The sequence below is a fragment of the Lineus longissimus genome, chromosome 11 (genome assembly GCF_910592395.1).
Source record: "Lineus longissimus chromosome 11, tnLinLong1.2, whole genome shotgun sequence".
In the NCBI taxonomy this organism is placed as follows: Eukaryota; Metazoa; Nemertea; class Pilidiophora; order Heteronemertea; family Lineidae; genus Lineus; species Lineus longissimus.
Window position 1 is genome coordinate 752,892 of NC_088318.1, and position 21,143 is coordinate 774,034.

Sequence of the window (21,143 nt, forward strand, 5' to 3'; positions counted from 1 at the left end):
TTGAGTCTGCATGCCCAATAAGGAACTAGTTTGCTTTTCCTAACCTAAAAACGCCCAAAAGGGGGCTCAGCCGGGATTCGTTTCTTTAGACGCATTTCAAAGTGTTTCTTCTGCCTCTCATTCTCAACCACTAAGCTGTACTTGCCTCTGAAAAAGAGCTCTGGTTAAAGAATGCTACGCAATCTCTGTACCCCCTAGGAAAGTTGGCTCTCCCTTGCCTAATGAACTGTCCTGATGCTCGTTGATGGTGCGTGTCCCGGCCGATCAGCGTACCATATTGCCACGGCTATGTCAACACAAGTTACAAGGTAGCGCGCTAGATCAGGATACGCTCATCAGCAAGCTTTGAGAAGGGGACGAAAATAAACATAGAGAGGAAATGGGCGAGGAAATCAGTTTAAATGGAAAGAAGAGGGGAAAGGAAGGCGGAAGATTGGTCATAAAATGGCGGTATTATTTGGTGGCGAGAGTTGATTGCGATAAATTGTTGACAGTTTTGTGCGGCAGTTTGCAGTTGGTGGTGATAGTAGATGCCGTTGATTCATAGCTTAGATTCTCATATTTTTATCATCAATCATCGATCAACGGTGAAAGGTTTTGCGGTTTTCGAAATTGAAATAGATTGAGGTGAGTAGTTTGGCAATGTCAGCAAACAAATTACCGCATTCAAAGATTTTCGACGGTATAAAATGTTTTACACAGGTTAGCATTCAAGCACCAAGTCGAATTCTTGATTGGTGCGTTCGTCCCTGGCAAAACAAACTTACTCCGTCGATGCACTTGAGAAGTAATCACCAATAACCTCATTCGTAAGTGTTGCTGGCGGTGGACTATAAAGTTATTGTCCTACTCGCCCTTGTATAAACTCAAAAGAATTGAGTATTACAATCAGCCACCTTAGATGGAAACTCATTGTCTCTAGAAGCAGACGATCTCATTGCGTATTGAACCGCCGTCACGCGGCTGTTTCCCGGACAACGAATCAAAACAGACAGGTAGAAATTAGAACGGGAAATTACCACGAAGAGAAATAAGGGATGGAGGAAGACGTGCTAATTCTGTTGTTTATAAAATTTGGAACGGAATCGTGACTTGAAACTTGAAGGCGGAATTCCGAATGGAAGAGAGTGATTTTCAAACGACTACCGCTTGGGAAGATTGGATGTGAGAGGCCATTTCCGGTGGACTGTGATTAGTCAATTTCAAAATCTGCCAAATGTTGCTTTTTAGGGCGGCAATTCGGCAGCAGAGGTCATCAAGCATCCAATTCATCAATTAGACCGGAGGGTGGAGTGGTGCTTGGAAGATTGTTACCTCTTTTTCATAGAAACGAAAAAGTAATAACATGCCAATTTTCTATTGACAATACAAAATATATCAAGATCCTTCTTATGCAACCCGGCCAAACGTTGTACGTTGGTGTATCCGTATCTCCGGGAACACATTGGACATCTCCGTCATCGCACAGTAGATTTGGCTTGTGAAATAGTAACGTTTATGATTGGCTGTCGTGAGTGTGACGTCATGTAAGGTGAAGTAGTAGCAATTTGTGCGTTGGCATCGAAATCGTTGAAAGTGTTGGGATATCTTGTCCCATATCGATTGATTTCATCCCATCATTACAAGCATCACGACCTTGGGCCATCCTACCAGCGTCAACACGGCAAAAGCCAATCATTGTTTATTACCGAGTACGCCATGATCTTTAGAGTAATACAAAACGCCTTCTTGCATATCACATTGCGTCTTTCCTGGACGCCCGGGGGAACAATACCGCAGCAATAACAGAGACGCCCCGGATTGGCTTAGATGAAATCAGATATCACGGAGAATTCAATACATCTAAACGGTTCCGTTATTTCGCGGCTATTACCTGCCTTATTCGCAACATTAGGTAGTTTTGCCCGCAGAAAGATTGTATCACGGTGTCGCCGTATTAGCCGAACTGGCCCCAAGCGACACCTCAGGTCCGGCAATGTAATAAACTCATGACGAGTCTGTAACTAACCACACAAGAAAAGTTCTGTTTTCCCCCAGTTCGCCCAAAGATATCACCCCTCATCCTCATTTGTTTTATTATGTTTGTTTTAATCAAGGTTTCATTGGCTGTTGTTCGTATTCCACTTCGCCACCCAAACGTTATTCGCCGCCATTTCGCCTTCAGGTACCCGGATTTGTAAACAAGTGTGTCGTGGAATAGGATGTCTTGGATAGCAGAGGTTGCGCGTAGGACGATTCTGTTTATGTCTTGCGCTCTTTGTGTCCTTCCTCGGTAATGGCCAAATCAGAAGCCCATTATCCTGTATCGCCTGTACTGTTGCTGTATTGAACCAATCACAACAGAGCAATGCCATGTTTTTTTCGGTCACTCTGCTTAAGGAAGCGGTAAAAAAAAGCACCAATTCCACTGGCTGACCGACCTGAAGGACCAGGATGTTGGCGAATGTGTGAGTGCTGGAATTGCTCAGAACAGACGACACACACTCTTTGATTCGGTCATATCATCAGCTGGTTGATCAGCAGGAGAGTATCAAGATGGTTGAAGATACATCTATGAACGACTGATCAAATCGGCAGCTAATAAATCGGAACATTCGACTCTGGAGGTGGTGCAAAATGAGTCACACAGCTTAGAAGGTGGAGGGACTACATGTACATCGGATGTCACGTGACACAACAAGGCTCACTAATGGCTGCCACCATCTTGCTAATTATCAGCGATCATCTGTTAGATGATGGTGTTGACATCTTGCCTGAGGCTTCGAGCAATGTTGGCTAAATAATCGCGCTAATTATTGGCACATTTGGCCAATATCTCTCGCTCTTACAACCCAATTATAGTAGTTAGCTGTGGTAGTAATGGCAACCCAAGCTAGCAGCATCAGCAGCACTTAGCAAGGTTTTACAAGCCGTTCAGAGTGTAAGGATGATTTTTTCTACATTATCAGACTTCCTGTTCTCTGGATGAGATGCTTGGGCTACATAGTGCGAAGGAAATAAGGAGAGAAGAAAACGAGGTGGCTCGCGTTTCTTGGGATAGGTAATGCATGATTTTTTTGCGCTTGTCGGTAAATGGTTTATGAGAAAGTTGATGGCTTCATGTAAAGTATATGTCAATTTCCGAAGTTACGCATATATCTCGCAAGTGACGCTGATTACTTCAGAGTATCCTTTTCAATTTCGAGTTGACCATGGACTACATCATCTTGATAATCATTATTCATTTTCCATGCTTGATTTACGCCAACATTATTCGTTTGACGTTAAAATATGGCTCAGTAACCTATCACTCAGGTTAGGAGAATATTATGAAATGAAAAGGTTGAGAAGAAAAAAGGATACCCAGCCGACGAAAACTTCTTCCTTAATCTCTGAGGCTCGATCGGGTCTCAGTGAAGATTCTCGCGCCAAAACTCTTTCCTCCGAAATGGGAATGAAGAGGTCATCCTTTGCCGACAGGTGAACTTTATCATTCACACATCGAGTTTCTTTGATGTGGACCGAGTGAGGTAGTTATTGCCCTCATTCTCCAACAGTTCTTTTCCCTACCACCGAAGCTTTCAAACAAAAGTTCGGCAGCATCCAAGTGAATGTCTTATTGTTGCTCCCCGGGATCGCTCCGTGGAGACCAGTCTCTCCTCCTTGTGCATTTCCCCGTTCTGAGCGCCACCGCCGACAACCAGCAACATCACTCGCCTGATAGCTCAGTCACCGGGATTCGATTGTTCAAGCCTCGCTCTTTGAGCCTGAAGCGGTGATTACGACCGCGGAGCCGATAAAAACACTCTCGATTACTCTTGGCAACACTCTCTTATCTTTCTTTCTATTAATTTATAGCCGGGCCGACTAGAACACGAACAATACACGCCTAATCATTCATTTTGGGATTTGCAGATTTTCATTGATTTCTGAGCGTTATCTGATGTTATTAGTAGACAGTTTGCTGAAATATGGCTCAATCCTCGTTGATGGAGAACGTCACTTCTGCATTAAGAACGAGAGTGACGTCCCGCAAAATCTCGTCTTTGAAGTAACGTCTCTTTGATGTCGCGTTCTGGTCGATTTGTTGTGTCCTCTGAGTGTCGCTTTGAAACATCGGTCAAGTTCCTCTCCTAGAAACGAAGTATTTTTTGGAGTTATCTAATTAACACCTCCAAGGCACACCTATCGACGAGGTAATGGCTCATTTATATTCATGAGCTCTAGCGACAAGATTGTTACATCTCGGATGGACGAAATTAAATCTCGGCAATGACGTGAGAGACAGAGGCTATCCATTCGATCTAATCAACCAGTAGACTACAGAATGTTCAATATCTCAATCAGAGATTTGATTTCTCTTCATTCTCCTTGTAAACATTCACAAACAGACGATGAGGTGTGTCGTCTGCGTAAAGTTGCTTGCCGTCAAGTGGCAGGTCTCCTGTCGTAAATGGCGATTACAAACTCCATTTTTTGGGCAAATTTATTCATGGCCATTTATGTTCATCATTATCTGACATCCTGGGCTGCGATAACCAGATTTGCGACACTTACAAATGGTTATTGTGGGGAACGTACTTATTATTGATTGGGCGCCGTGACCTAACTGACTTCACGATGCTCGGGGAGCGGGTCGAATAGGGTGGGACGTTTAGGGAACAGAATAAACTGGAATCAAACGTTAGCCTGTTGCAGAAGACGTCTCAACGGTAGGGTGAGGTTATCAACTCTTCAATGATATCCGATCCCTGATTCACAGTATAATATCAGATCCAGCACCAATCATAGTTCCATCCGATCCCTGATACCCAGTATAATATCAGATCCAGCACCAATCATAGTTCCAATCAGGTTCTCGTTTAAAATGTAGTCCAATAAACACCAAACAAAGTACTTTTATCAACCGTCCACAAGACCACAAAGTGGAGAAAAAAGACCAGAAATCTTATGAAACCTAATCAACAGCATTACAATTCTAGTCACAACCCTGCCCATCAGCAGTCGCCATTGCTCTCATCCCAATCTCCCCTTCAAATTGATGTAAGATTAATTCTGATTGGTTAGTATTCCTCACGCTAGCCTCGCTTCCGTTCCGGGCACTCAGACTTCTCCTCTATTCCGCTATCTTGGCTGATAGGAAATGTTCTATTTGGCTTACCCTTCAATATCAGTGTAGACTCTCTCCATGAGCCAATGATTTCAACAACCTCTTGCCATACCTGGATCGCGTCTAGTAGCGGAGAGAAATAGCCAAAATATTTGGACAAAATATTTTCCAAGTCTTAGAGATATTTGCATACAAGGCGAATTCGACATGTGATTTCATGGCTGGGATGGTTGTTCCTCAATGATAGTTGCAACAATGAGGCAACCATTTGGTAAAAAATCGCAGGCATTAACTTCCTCCACCCTGTCGACTTATTACACACGTCCTTCTAAAAGCCTTGTTGAAGACTCCTGGTGTATTGTTGGTCTATCAGAACTTTCAAACATAACTAACTTCTGCTTCCCATTGTGTACCTTTTCCATTACGACACCAATATTGATATTTTTTGGCGAAAATCCACGCGTCCTCAATTTGAAATCACGTCTAGGAAGGAACTTCTCTATCGAATATAATTGATAAATATCCTCGTTTGGATATTGTTGACAAAATCAGGGAGAAGAATGACGAGAGGGGAAACATGGCGGAGGTCTGGGATCCGAGTATCCCTACTCACTTCCGCAATGTTTGAGTGATGCGCATCCGGGTTCCGGTATCGTGGTGCGCGCGCAGCATAAATTGACAGATCGAAGCGCACCATCACCAGTGAATGGTTTGAGGAATTAGCGACTTCGGTCTTAAATTACATTTAGGAGGCATTTTTAAAAGTCATTGTGGTGTCAAAGTGGATGCTCCGGTGACTGATGATCGGGTTGAAATATAGAATGCGTCTTTTTCCTCATCATCCGTATCAAGCTTTCTTCATATCTATTTAAGGGCTAAATTTCAATACTGGTTGGGTTTAGCCAGTGAGATTGAATATTTCCTGAGGGGTTCGTCCCATGCATTGACTATCTTGCAATAAAGTGTTCCCGTTAATCCGGCTTAGCGACCCGGTGTGGTCATGGCTCGGGGTGGTTGAAGACAAAGGCAGAAGAAAACACAAGATGAATATCACGGGCTTTAATTCAACCTTCGTCTAATATCGAAGGATCAAAAATCGGATACGTCAGGGAAGACGATTGATAATGCTGGATCGGTGTGCGTTCATCGTGAGATATTTTCATAAAAGAACGCTTCTTTAAAAACTAAATTCATCCCCAGCCAAGTAAACAGCATACATTTCTGCGAGAACTCGTGATATTTGGTCGATTTCTCCGTTCAGCAGCATAAGGAGTTATGACCATAATGAGATGCGGAGGTGAGATGCCGGGAATATGAGGTGACGCATCCCTTTCCGACAGTAAAATTGACAGGAAATGTCGCTGTAGCACTTTGTGATTGGCCCATTTCTAATCCCTCCACCGAAGATGCAGAATTCAGAGCATCTGATTGGACAATACGGCCGGAATTATTCCCAAATTCTTTTTGACCATTGATCCTGGCACTGGTCGACTGCTCGATGAAAATTCGAACGATTTCAATTTTGCAACAGAGCATACTGTCATTGTATAATGAACGCTGAGAGAACGCTGATGAATTCGCGGCATGTTTGGATGGAAGCTGACGATGTGAGGTTTGTTGACAAAGTAACTCCAACCGGATCCTTGAAGATCTTGAATTCTAATCACCCTCTAAGATATGTACTCGCAGTTTACTACGCAAAGCCGTGAATTCCTCACAGACTCGTCCCCAAGTCAGTCGTATCTATCAACCTGTACTGGTTCAGCATTGATTAGGTGGTACTGGAGACCAGGTCCTTACGATGTGTAAGTGGAATTGGATTTGGAATTGGAAAAATCCGAATTCTTTCTTTTGATCCTCGCCACCAATGTGAGCATCGCGCACAAAATTTCTCAATTTTTCCGTAAATTTCTTAGCAAGATTGAACAATGGAGACAAGGTTCCCGGCCAGGTTCGCATACGACTCAAGGAGCCTCGTTATTGGAGTAGAAATATTCGCTCATTCTCTCTCTGTAATTGAGAGGTGAACTCAAACAGCCAGAGGTGAGGCCCGTCTTTGGTGTCCAGAAGTCCATGTTGTCTGGAATGGGGATTCTGGCGGTACAGTGTCACTAAACCATCCTTGAGTGGAGGGCCGCCTTTCTATGACAAAGTCACCATCTTTAATACAGAACAGTACAGCGAGGATTGGAACTCATCTTGAGACAATCAGAGGGTAAAAAAACATGGCCCCTTTAACGTACTGAACCATTGGTGTGAGTTGAGTAACAAATTCTATGTGTCCTAGATCGGGAGCGAAAAAAAAAGGTTTGCACTCTGTTTGGAAAATATTGGAAGAGTCCTCGAAATGTTTACCAATACCAGTACGATCGCATCTGAAACCTTCCAAAAACTGCCGAGAGTTGTAGTTTTTTTCCACTCTGTTTGCAAGCACTTGGATTTGATGAGCAATTCTTAACGTCAAAGTCATTGTGTTAAATCAAGTGCGTAATCTGGCATTTTTGAAAACACATCCCAAAACAAATGAGGGTGGCCATCGCCCAGACCACTCATGCCCACTTGGCGAATTAGAAACATTTACTGGCGAGAATAGCAGTGGAAGTAATTAAACGATAGGAGAATACCTCCTCTAGATTTGGATTGTTCCCGCCTTCCCCGCCTCATCCAAAGCAGCCGACTTTTCTGACGTCCTTATTAAGCCCTGCACTTAATGCATCTCAATATTGCAGTCAAAATAATGGCAGACGCCGCCGATATTGTTGATCAACAGAGAGGTTCTACTTATGAAAGTTTCATTATCTTCAATGGTAATTCAACAGGCGACGCTAGATTTTTGTATTGACTATTTTTATCCGCTGAAGAAAAAACTCATGAAAATTCTACACGCTTTCGCATCTTGATGCGCCTGCGCGCCTGTTGTCAAGACGCCAACAGACGATAGGCGCGTGTTTGTCACGTGGTCACGTGGCACGCGCAAAGACGAGCACGGCGCTCGGAATTGAGACATTTTTCTGAAAATAAATCTCTTTATCAGGGCTCATACCCTCTTTGTCTGCGTTCTTTTTAAAAGTCCCCCGACCTTCTTCCTCGCACACTTATTCCGATGGGCGAAATAAGACCAAATCAAAAATGGCGGCCCGCGGACGCCAGCCAACGTAGGACTCGTGAAGTCCGGTTGGAAAATCTTGCAATTTTCTCCGGATTTGGGCGAATGTAAACAATAATGAAAAGTCCTAAAGAGGTTTGGGGCAATATCTCCGGATTTTTATTGGCGACTTGTGTCCAAGGAATCCCTTAATCCAACCAAGCAAGCTCCGGTGTCTTTGTGATGACATACCAACTCCATTCCGCCTCCGGTCGTCGCAGAAGTCACCAGTTCATCCAAGCAAAATCCCAATGTTGATCTTGTTTGTCTTCACGCTTTACAAAACGATTTCGTGTTATCAACTAAATTGGAATTTTGTCCCATTTTTCGAATCTATTGTATCGAAGTGAAATATTTTACGAAACTGATGAACTGTTTGTATAATGTTCTGAATCAATAACAAATTTGATGTGAGATGTTTCGATTTTTTAATAGGATTTGCCATGTTTTATGGTGAATGTTTTGCTTTAAAGGGACTGCACAGGACTACCGAGTACATCCGACGAACAGGACTGTATCGACTCAACAAGATGTGGAAGAATGAGAGTGGCCACTTGAAAGTCATCAAGTCCTCCTGGTGGCCTTGGTAACCTTACTGGGCCGTCACGTGCGCTCTTTCTTTATTAATCACGTCCAAGAACAAGCGACACGGTACCGCCACATAACTCGGCCCAAATCCTGTTTTATTTGCTTCTAACGCGAGTGCTTTTCCAGGTAACCAAACGTGATGTGAATGACTGGATGGAAGGCGAAAAACGTTGTGTGGACATCTTTCATCAAGATGACGTGTGTACTGCAACCGGATTAGAGGATTCAGCTCGGATTGAACCGTACTAACTCCAGACCACGTTTGAGCCATATGGACCGTAACCCATTGCGTGACATGATCCATTTGCTAAGACTCATCACGTCCGGTTTCTAGCAGAGTCCAATTCCGTGCGTAGCTCTAAGATATTTTTATTTATCATTAAAAAATAATGCTTTTTCCGGCGAGAAACCGAGGCATCTTTGATGGTTGTTGTCTTTCATCACAGCATCGCCTGGCCGCCATATTTCACTGGGACAGCAGCGTCTACATATCAAAAGTGCGTTCGCCGAATCGAGCAAAAGGCGAGTATGGTGCAGTTCATCACTTTGGCATTAGACAGAACTAGGCAGACGAATCTACTTAATCCCAAAATTTCCTGAGATGACAAACTTATGCATCAAACTTCGTGCATCAAGAATCGTAGGGGTGAGGTGGGCCAACGACAGTTCGCGCGTGGGCGTCGCACGTGACCCTGCGCAGGCTCTGACCAAAGCCCAGGGACACCCTCCACAAAATGAAATGTTTGCTTACGAAATTAACCTCCGAATTCTTCTGCCATTGATAGCGATAAATAAATAATGATGACTTTTGGCGCGCTTCTCGTGGGCGGAAGGGCGCGCTGCCCGATGGGACGGTCGTCTGCTTGCGCCAATCACCCCCTTTCTATCACTCCGATCTCGCGATCGTATCTGGCTTAATTTGATTCAACAGTGATTAAAAAGTAAACTATTCCTTATGTACTATCAATGGGTGACAGCGAATCCATCCATTGTCTCATAGGTCCTACGCCCCGGAGAAGATGGCGAGACTGCCAAAATGGCTGTCATCACTCGTGCCTGCCGGGGAGTTCACATCCAAACTGTCCTCACTCTTAGTTCGTGACACATTCTAGTTAGTGCAGACGGTGAAGATGTGAAAGCAGTAAGCGACGAAATAGAGACACGATTTTACAATTTGCCCGGAAACAGAACCTTGAAAGTAAAGCCTGTCCGTGTAATTTATTCATTACAGACTGCCCAATATTGGCCTTCATTCTGGTCATCCATACACCTAATCTTTTCTCCTCCGGATGACCCCAATCGACAACTAGACCAGAGATCGATGATGATCCAATCTGACTTGTTGGAACCAGCCAGACACGTTGGCCAAACTCGATTGAGTGGTGGTCATCACAACTTAGTTGTACCTGTTGGGTTTTCGCAGTGACTTCTCACACACAACGACCTTACTCCCAAGAACCCTCTAAAGTTAATGAAATGTAAAGTACATGTATTTCATATTGCTCTCCACTAAGGACATTAAACCCGTGGTGTCACCGTCAACCATGTGCCACCGAAGATGTCGTTATACGGAAACTATAAGTAAGTTATGAACTTATTAAAATGCTAGCCACGCCTTGAACCCTTGGTTGTGTCTTGACATCATAGGAATGGAATACAAATTTGTATCAACGCAAGGTCGACGGAGCGTTCACCGAATAACACACGCATTTCGGAGAGGGGCACCTGACGTCTCGATTCATCCACAGGGTGATTGTCCTAGGTACGTCAGATAGGACTGTCCGAAGACCGCGGCCACGTAAAGACGGCGGCACAACCACACCGCTCCAATGCAAGGTAGGAGTTCATTAGGTGTTTGTATTTATCTGGCTGGTGATTGTCATCTGAATTTGTCTACAAATGAAGACACACCTGGATCTGGACGAGTTAATTATTGCTCAAATCAGCTATATGTACCCACAGTAAGAGGCGCAACGACCAGTCATATCTGGGGAACAACATACTGTCCCGAGATGTGCCGCTCACCCCACTGTCCAGGTGCGGTCAAGGGTCTTGCTGACCAGATACATGTAATATCAAAACAGACATATTGCATCTGCCTCATTGCGGCCGTATAAGACAACGGTTGTCAGGCGTAGCCCCCGGCGACCACAGACCACGAATAATATGACTTGGTGTCGAACGTGAAGCCCTCTCGAGGATGGAAGATAAAGACACGTGAATCGGAAGGTCAAGCCCGTTGTTGACTGTCCTTTCAAACATCGGTGTTGTCATCTGCATTTCACGGTCGTCGCCAGATCGTGTAATACAACGTGTGTCTTTGTGTGGGTAACCTATAGAGGCACTAGTGTGTGTGCCCTTGTGCAAGTCACCAAGCGTCTTGCACTGGACACAAGCTTGGGCCCTCTAGGTGACTTGCACAAGGACACACAAGAGATGTTCACCAGGTTCTGCCTTGCAATTGACGCAAGCTAATGGCACTACCTGGCCTTGCACAAGGTGACACAAGGTGACGCAAGGTTGGGTATCAAGGCGACCTGCATGAAGGCAAACGATGACTTCCAAATCAAGGAACTTGGATTTCGATCACACCCGCCAAATCATTAACGCCATCTATGCATTTTTCACTGCACCAAACATGGCTGTCCGATGAAGACAATACATGCACAGGTTGTCCAAGGACAACATAGGACGTCAGTGTCTTCATCAAGCCGTGCACCTCCTATTTTTAAGGTACTGCTGATATCGCGACCTCGATTAATGACCGTTCTTACCTGAACAGAGATGTCTCCAGCAGGCGCCTTGCACAAAGGCTCCGTGTCTCCGGGCATATTGCACTACGAAACATATGCCAGGGTCTCCAGGCGACTTGCACTGGCCAGGATACACGAGCAAAGATCTCGAGGTGACTTTCACACAGAGACTTCCAATCCAGGGAGACTTACATTCCAGTCACACTCTCCAAATGTTATCATCGACGCCATCTGTACTGTTATAAATGAACCAAACTTGGCTGTGCGATGAGGACATGCAGTGAGGTTGTCCAAGGACAAAATAGGACGTGTCTTCGGCGAGCACCTCCTATTCTGCGGACAGCTGGTATCGGGTCCTGGATTCTTTGCTGTTGTGATCTGAATAGCGAATTGCTGATGAATCATTCCTTGTTTGAACAAAGACGCCTTGGCAGTCATGACCGGGTCCATAACCTACCCAGGGTTGTGACATACAAGGTAGGTTCCATCCAGGACATCCATGTAATGAGGAGGATCATCACAATTCTTGAAAGACAAACCAGTTAGTCAGCATATCAGCATTTACAAACAACAAAACTGAACATCCATGATAAGATATTTATTCTATAAAATATCCAATGTGGATTAAACTGTCTATGACCAACTGGATATACTGTGATCTTAAATGGAAAGACTAATGAGTCGAGTTTATGATGGGGATGTTAAAATCATCCACCAAGTCATGTTGATTATGCAAGTTATTCAGTCGGTATCTGTAAACCAGGAATGAACACATTAGAATGGAAACATATCTCAGTTCTCATCATCTTGGCACAAAACATGTCACACTTAACACAGTATGAAGGAATGTTAGGTCTTAAGAAATTATACCACAAAAAATATCGAAATCATTGGAATGCTTACAATACTGCTAAATAACTACATTGCATCTCCAATGAGATGGAACAAATTAGGAAGATTCATTTCCATGAAGAATTCAAATGGTGTGTCCCCACCAAGAGACGCTGCATGTACAAAACCGTTTCACAATCTCACAATACAATACGCTACAGTGGCCTGATAACGGGACAGACACAAATTGAGTATTTACGGCTGTACACAAAACTCTGCCATAAAGTACATCCTATAAGCCAAGGAAAAAAACAATATTCAAAAGGGGAAACTATCACAGGAACTACATTTTCTCCAGTTCATAATCGTCGAGTCCATTGGCTTTGACAATTTTCTCTAGTTTGTTACGATAATTCTCAATGTTGACCATAAAGTTGGGAACCCGTGTATTCTCGAGGTCACCAACGTCACGTAATCTCTCGATGTCCTTGAATGATATCTTGCCCAGTTTTGTCAAGGCATGGAAGTCGATGAATTCTCTGTGTTTAAGTATTTGGAGAGCACCACTTAAGTAGACTTGGTCTTTACAAAATGCACCTGAAAATAAGAATTGGGTTATTTTAAAGGAGCATTTATGTACCAGGGTAGGGGTGGTCATTAGTGGTTGTGCTGGTATACTGACAACACCAACAGATGTCGGGACAAGCAAGGGTAATTGGACTGATAGCTCTCTGTTTAGCTGTGACATCCTATGTTCTATTTGAACTGTGGGAGGTAAAACCATCTACAATCAGGCTGCTCTACTTATAGACTAGAATTAAATTGAGACATTGCACTTAACATGTAGTGAAGAAAGACAACCTCCTTCTTATATAGAAGAATCAAAATTGTTCGCAACATATTGTTATTCCATGCTTTGGGAAGACAAGGTGGATTAAAGGATTACCTGGCTGGCCTGTGTCTGTTAATCCTCTCTTCACACGTAAACAATAATCCCACTTGACGAACGGATCAGACACAAATCGTCCGAGATCTTCAAACAAGTCAACAAAGGACATAAATGCTGCCTTAAACGTCACATAATACAACAAGGCTGATCTCCATAGACAGGGATCTTTCCTGAATATGACGCTATGCAATGAAGCAAGGCCTTCTTCCGTCGGGTTGACAGGGCCTAGCTCCATCTCTTGACGCTTCTTCCAGCTGTTCCACGATTGGTAACGATTGTTCAGTGAGCGGATGTAGTGAGTTCCTGAAGAATAGAAACAGGGCCCTTTCATTTTATCAAAATAAAAGGCTTCACAGAATAAGGTCTGACACACTTTATAAGCCTTATACATGTAATATCTTTTCATCAAGTTGATTAAAGACAGCCAATAGTTAGCAAACTAATAAACAAACATGTCAACACAAAAGAAGACTACAATTACCTGGTTACAATTGTCTACTCCGGCAGTCTTGATTAAACAACCAAGAACCGACAGTAGGTATTAATTCCTTAATTAGAGCACCAAGATGTTATCAGTGCCAACTACTGTCTTCAGGTCTTGTGTCCACTTGATTTCTCAAACTTACCAACTTCATGTCGTAGAAGTCCATCCATCCAATGTTCTCGGACGTTGTCCACCCGGACGTTTAACGTCGGCCGTCCCTTCACACGTGTCATCGAGCCTCGAGATACCAAGTCCTCTGACAAGTTAATAAACACTTTGTCTTCAAGTCTCTCTTTCTTCAAATACTCTCTAGCGAAAGTGTGGATCTCAGCTTTTGAGAGAAGCCGACCTCCTGTTCGTCTTTCAAATTCTTCATAAGTTCCGTACCTTTTTAAAGCAGTGTTCATGATATGGATTGCCTGAAAGGAGATATCATATCATAATTACAGTGCAACATGGATCAAGTTGATTTAGGATGATACAAGTACCCCATGATTGTGACCTACAATGGTCTCGAGATTGGATTAGTCCCAAAAGACTTCTGAAAAGTTGAATATTTCATACACCACTATCAAAGATAGCGATCGTGATTCAGTCATTTACCTGATCTAAATATCTTGCATTGGGTGTGCTGTACTTCTTGAGGACGTCTGGCTCCGGCTGACATCTGTAGGCAAACTGTGGATTATACATGAAGTTTGACTGGAAAAATCTCTCCCTCTCTGCCTCCTGGTTATACGGTTTGATGGCAGCAAGAAGCGGCAGTTTCTTTTTCGAAAGAAGCAGCTGCGAATTTGTGGCACTTCCAACTCCATTTTGTCCAAGCAAATTGTTCGAAGACTTCAATATGCTGCCCGGGCCATTTTGGTCAGAACAATGTCCAAGAGAAGGTAGCCGCACACTGGAGAGCGCGGAACCTTGTCGGCCACTCATGTTTAAAGGACCCGGAGTCACCCAGGCCTCGACGTGCCCCTTCCCTGAACCAAATGTCCCAATCGAGGTGGAGGAGGATGAAGGGAGAGACCCACGTCGGAGTTTCACAGACGTTTTCGGCCGCCTATCACCGCCATTTTCTATATCCAAGCTCCTCAAATGACTTGAATCACTCGAGCAACGTGTTTTCCGCTTCCTACGCGTTTTCGTTCGTCGTTTTGAAGGCGGAGGATGCGGTGTTTTCACTTTTTCTTGGGGACATCCATCAAATTTCTGTCCCTTGTCCGCCATCTTTAAACAACACCAACAAGGGAGCAGTTATTGCGCTGATATCTATAATGAATTTTCACAAAGAACAAGGCGTAACATAGAGTATTAATGCCATATGTACATGTTATTTTGTCCTCATATTAACTGCAAAGACTAAATAAGGGCTTTTTGCTAAAAAGAATCATATTCCAAAGATGGAAGGCAATCTGGTTTAGAAATTAGTGAATGCTCCCTGACCTTGGCTACAACGACACACCCGCCATCTCTGAGTGGGAAGTGTAACTAACCGTCTGAGTGAAGACAAGGTTGTTCTCGGGACATGAGTAATCAACCTCCTGTGGGTGGAGCGAAAAACAATTCAATTATCGCTTCAGCAGATTGATTGATGCTTTGCCTTTTCACAGGTTTATCTGTCGATGTTCGCCATTGTTAACACCAGAAAGTTATATCACCAATTTCTACTGCTTGCCCATAGGTAGACACCTCTTTTCTTTTTGGTCATCCAAGCTTGTTGTCTTGCTCGGTTTTCACAAACCAGCGCTAGCATGTAGCATTGATGGCTATCCCTGGTTGGCGAAGTCTTTCTCTGTATTGGATAATCAGGCCTGTGATAAAGGGTAATAGTTCATGCAGGGCCAGTACTTCAACTTGAACCACCACGCAAACTTTGCCGAGCATTCCTCACATCACAGCCTACCGAGGATCAAACAGAACCAGCAGCTGGAACCTCTTCCAACGTTTCTTGAGTCATGTGATAAGAACATCTCAATCACGACAGAATAATATCTACAGCGCAATTTATATATTATAACAGTTTATTTTTGATTTCATAATTATTGAGAGTTGATCTCCAATGTTTTGGACAATATCAGTCACACCATAACTTCAATTGTCCTGACAGTAAGTGCAAATTAATACGGAACTATCGAATATCTACAAAACTGTTGATGCAAAGCACATAACTTGCTATCCACTTAGACACAATCCCGAACAATTACAAATCCATTTTCACCTGGGCCACCACTTTGTACAATCTTATCTACAAAATTACAAACGAGCCATGATCGTCAAATTTAACAGGGATGCAGGTATAAATGAACTCTACCAATTAGAAATTTACCAACGTCCATGTAATGTAAACAAAAATCAGCAGTGTACAAGTATTTAGTCAGATACACTACTGCCATACATGTAAGGGATTTGGTGAGTTTATACGAGTTGAAATGTACATTTGTAAGTGACACAAAGACAATTTTGACCAATTAAAATCATGAAGACTCACTATTGATTCTCTTTTTTTCAATTGTTCTTCTAACTTGTCTTCATGTTTTGCCGCCCCCACAAAGGATTACAGACGTCCATGCATTCCACGACTCATACATGTACACAAACTGGCATAGGTGACTACGACAAATAAACCAGGACCAATATCTGTGACTCTTCATGTGCCAGTAACTAGATTAAAGACACAAGCCTTCCGTCAAGACATCAGGAGCTCGCCTTGTTCTGCTCAGTCACATCCATCCAACATTCTGACAAAGACCACTCTTGAGAACCTCATGACATTTAGAACAGCCACTAAGTCCTTGATGCACACCCTGCACAATCTCTGCAGATTTACACTGAAAATTAGTGCAATAACTTCAGTGGCACAAATAAATATTGATACCATCAGGTCACAAGCACTAGAGAGTCCACACTATATCCAGTCCAGCCTGAAGCTACACGTGCTGATTGCTGACTCCTCTTATTCAGTCACCTATCACCTCGTCACTCTCTCAACGCTACAACCAGGTCATGACGCTGGTTTGTTATCCTTACTACTCGTAGAATGTCCATTGCCAGATGGTAGAGGCTGGAAGTTGGCTTGGATCCACGGATGTTTAACGACGTCAGGTAAAGGCAAGCGACGATCAGGATCTTTCTGTAATAACTGCAACGGCAAAAGAGAGATTATTGAAATGGAAAAAGTAGAAAAATAGAAAAAAGAAGGCTTATACTGTGTAGCTGTCAGTGTTATCATTACAATGTAGGAGCCCTAAAACGATGCTCGACTCTGTGCTCCACCTACAGGGATGCATCAAAAGTGCCCTGGACAATCCACTTACTTTCGTAACAAGATCCTTTGCTCCGTCAGACACATAGGACGGAAAGTGAAGATCAACTTTTGAGATTCTCCTGTATGTGTCTGGCATTGTCTGAGCTTCAAACGGTGGTTTCCCGACGAGACATTCGTAACACAGGATTCCTAAACTCCATAGGTCGACTTTCTCATCATGAGTCTTGCCATCAATCATCTCTGGTGGAAGGTAGTCAAGTGTTCCACAGAGTGTGGCACGCCTACAAGAGGAGCAGAATGAAACCATGATAAAAATACGTGTTTATTGCATTAAAATGACCATAGCCCAAGTAACTTCTCTCTTTCACTTTGGTTATCTTGGGAGGACGATTGTAGTGAGACCCCCCCCCCCCAGGAAACAAGCAAAAACATGCTGATCAGAAGAGTTCTCACCTGGAAGATGGGGCATGCACGGACCAGCCAAAATCAGCAATCTTCAGCTCCCCCTTACAACCCAGCAGTAAGTTCTCCGGTTTAATATCCCGGTGGATCACCTTCTTGTCATGGCAGTAGATGAGAGCCTGGCTTAGCTGGTGGATGAACTGAAAATGGAAACAAAACAGTTAGTCTGGGCTCACATACTCTGATCATTGCAGTCATTTAACAGCTGCAAGATTTCTTTGAATCACACAACAATTCTTGGAAGAGCCAAGTTTCCTGAAATCTGTAGACCACAAAATGACTAGTGGATCAAATTAGATTCCTCTGCAACTCACCGTAGCACATCTTTTGTCATCAAATCTCTTAGATTTCTGCAATTCTTTGTAGAGTTCGCCTTTAGGTGCGTATTCTAGAATGAGGTATACTCGAGTGTCATCATAGAAATAGCCATAGAGACGGAGAATGTTCTGGTGTCTGAAAGGTGGAGAGACATCATATGTGAAAAGATTATCCAACAGTTCTGTATCTTAAAGAGCCCTATCCTCATAGGTTTCAAATGACATCATGACCTTGCCAAGACAGGCCATTTCATCTCTGCCACAAAACTGATGATACACAGCCCACCTGGTTGAAATGTGTCCTAACCAATTTCTTAAATTCACCTACCTGAGATGTGACTGAATCTCTATTTCCCTTCTGAGTTGATGTTCCACGCCTGCCTCTGTTAGCTGCGACTTGTACAAGACTTTCAAGGCAACAATGAACTTGCTTTGTTTCTCCCGCGCCAAATAAACATGTCCGAACTTGCCTTTGCCGAGCGCTTTACCAATGTCAAAATCTGCCAATGCCCACTTTTTCCTGCAAGGAAAAGAAGAAAATATTAACTTACAAATGCAGAAAATGTTGAAATGCACTATTCAAAAAGCAGACCTTTCTTGTTCTTTTGGCTGCAAAACTTGTCTTTGGAAATTACTCGACAGGCCTTTTTAGGGACACAAAAAGCTGCAAATTTTATTGGAATTGTGATTCATTAAGTGCTCTCTCAATCTGGTTTCTAGAGGTACGTCTGAAGTGGCCCTAGTGCCTTATAAAAGCTAAGCAAGAACAAATGTCAGCTTAAGATCACATAAAGCTGCTGTTCACGTAACCTGATATATCAATAACATTACAACCTCAAGAATAACAACATACTTTGAGCCATCCTTATTCATCATAGACATCATGGGTTTAGGTGGTGCCTTCTGGTCCCGGGCAGCACCAGTAGGAGGAGCTACAGGTACAGGGGTTGACACTCCAGAAGACGTTGATCCTTCAGCTTGTTTTTTTACCCTATTGGCATGGTGATCTTCTGTTGGGTTTCGGGGACCAGATGGTTGTGAGTTCTGAGGCCTTCCTGCAGAACTCCGAACTTGACCTGCCTGCATGGAAGCTTGTTTCTTCATACCAGGGACGCCACTTTGACCTCTACTGACACCAGCTGTCTGTGGCTGCCTCAGGGCAGAGCTGATCTGTGGCTGCCCTCGCATACTGGCAGACTGGGACCTGACACCCGATTGCACTGGAGGTTTCCTGCCTGCGTCATCCCTATAGCTGGCAGCAGGGTTTGTCATCGGGACTCTCTTGACAGCTTCTCTTTGATGGGGAATATTAGGTTCAGTGGTCTTGAGAATCCGCTGGCACTTAATTTCTCCGGTGGATTTAGGATGCAAGACCTAAGGGAAAGAACATTCACTGGTTAATATTTACAGTCTCCCATGCAGGACAAGAAGATATAGGAGTAAGTACACACCAAACTGTAATGCCAGAAATTGGTGGCTTTTATCATACTGCTACTGACAATTGAGTCTTGAAGTTGGTGCAAAGTGCTTTCGGCCCAAATTTGTATCACAGGTTTTACTTTCATTATTTGCCATGGCATGTTAAATGTAGCCTACCCTGGATGAAGAATCAACAGCATTCTCCTTCCCCCCAAGTGGATGGCCAATAGGACAAACCTGCAAGGTAAAAGAACAGGACTACAACACTTGAATATTTACTACACAAACATATGTTTATGTAACTGTAAATTCAACTGATTTTTCAAAACAAACTTTCTTACACTACAATGTTGTACAACATCAATGTTTTGCCAAATCATCTCAGCAACGGCATTAGGTTAATAAAACACGAGTCAGAGACAAGTTGAAGTTGAAGGCCAATGCATCATACTTACAGGGTGACCTTTTGGAGCTGACATTTTCAGCAGTGCAATCAACCAATCACGAAGTTCTTGCTGTACATGTACCAGGACAGGATGCTGTAACTCTGAATTAGAATTTAACATTTCATAAAAGATCATAAAAATCGATATTTTGAGTTGGTGATCAGAGCAGAGATTTAGCAGCTGTTAAAAACTGATGGGCGGGAAACAACACGACTGTCGGGCCGGCCGCCAGGAAGGTTGACAATTTATAAACCAAACCCGATATAAACATGACATGCAGTACCTACGACGTCTAGTCCTACATGATCATGATATGATTACATATCCCTACAACAGGACTGGACTACTGCAAAGCTGGGCACCCGCCACCGAGTCTGATTGCACCGCACTGGCACAGGCAATCATGACATGACGGCCCTGACATGACCATGATGATGACCACATCACAGGCCACTGAATCAAGTGTAGACTGTAGGCTGTACTCACTGACACAACAGCTATACTATAGCTACAGTATAGCTACAGTGAGTGTAGCTATAGCCTAGGCTTAGCAATAAGCATAGCTGTTGTGTCATTGAGTACAGGCCGACTCAGTCCGTCTCCAACTGGGACCAGCAACTCGGCCCGCTTGTATAGCCAGTGTATGGACGGACGTAATAGCATGAATGGTGTTCATGGTGTAGGCCCTAGGCCTATCTCAGTATCTGTTTTATGACTATGTGCATGCAATGCATTGCCATTGCATTGCATGTCAGATGTGTGATGAACTCTTCAAAACAATCTATTATTTTCAGCCCATTGAGACAACAAAACCTAAACAATCGACAACATAAAGAACAACAACAACTCTTACATCTATGATAATTGTTCGATGTCAAAACAACGGTTGAAATTGTGAATAAAATCTACCTTTATCGGGCGGAAAACTACAACGACAAATTCAACGTGAGAGAAACTTTTGAATTTCGTGACCAGCCTTCTGATTGGGTGAAAATTTAAAGCACGATGGTTGCCGAAGGTTGTTTGTATGACGCTCTGTGATTGGATAATCTGTATTTACAACGGAACCGGAACTACAGAGAGCAACACGTGCTTTTTGGTCGCATTCACCAGTATGGTTGGTGTTGAGTGTAGTTCCCCGGTCCCCAAAAGTCGACAATCACGTATTATGTTGACCCGCTAACCGCATAACATGTGTATTACTATAGATGTCGCACTTCTTTGCTGACATTATGTTATTTGCAGGTTCTGCTGTCAACAACAAAACACTATGCGTAATAAATTAGGTGGTGATCACCCCTATCACTCAGGTTAGGCTTGGACTGCTTGGTTTACTACCACTTTCCTTTCGAAGAGAGATAGCCGATGTTGTATTTTTGTGCCATTGTTTGCTTGGAA

General features: G+C 43.4%; 2 protein-coding genes across 3 annotated transcripts; both read right to left on the reverse strand.

Moving 5' to 3' along the window:
- Positions 1 to 12,199: 12,199 nt before the first annotated feature.
- LOC135495797 (putative tyrosine carboxypeptidase MATCAP2) lies at positions 12,200 to 15,054 on the reverse strand. Its single transcript, XM_064784720.1, has 4 exons — positions 14,443 to 15,054; positions 13,982 to 14,258; positions 13,353 to 13,658; positions 12,200 to 13,003 (listed from the first exon to the last, which is right to left on the reverse strand). The coding sequence occupies exons 1-4, from the start codon at positions 14,770 to 14,772 to the stop codon at positions 12,750 to 12,752; spliced, it is 1,167 nt and encodes a 388-aa protein (XP_064640790.1). The 5' UTR covers positions 14,773 to 15,054; the 3' UTR covers positions 12,200 to 12,749.
- An 832-nt stretch (positions 15,055 to 15,886) lies between these two features.
- Positions 15,887 to 20,714, reverse strand: LOC135495652 (aurora kinase C-like). 2 transcript variants are annotated; one of them, XM_064784481.1, is made up of 9 exons: positions 20,655 to 20,714; positions 19,755 to 19,846; positions 19,477 to 19,536; positions 18,734 to 19,254; positions 18,209 to 18,400; positions 17,878 to 18,016; positions 17,555 to 17,703; positions 17,151 to 17,382; positions 15,887 to 16,975 (listed from the first exon to the last, which is right to left on the reverse strand). In XM_064784481.1, exons 2-9 carry the CDS (start codon positions 19,776 to 19,778, stop codon positions 16,838 to 16,840), a joined length of 1,455 nt encoding a protein of 484 aa, XP_064640551.1. In that variant the 5' UTR covers positions 19,779 to 19,846; positions 20,655 to 20,714; the 3' UTR covers positions 15,887 to 16,837. The 2 variants fall into 2 exon arrangements, with proteins under 2 accessions (XP_064640551.1, XP_064640552.1); XM_064784482.1 differs by having other exon boundaries at positions 20,599 to 20,685.
- Positions 20,715 to 21,143: the final 429 nt, after the last annotated feature.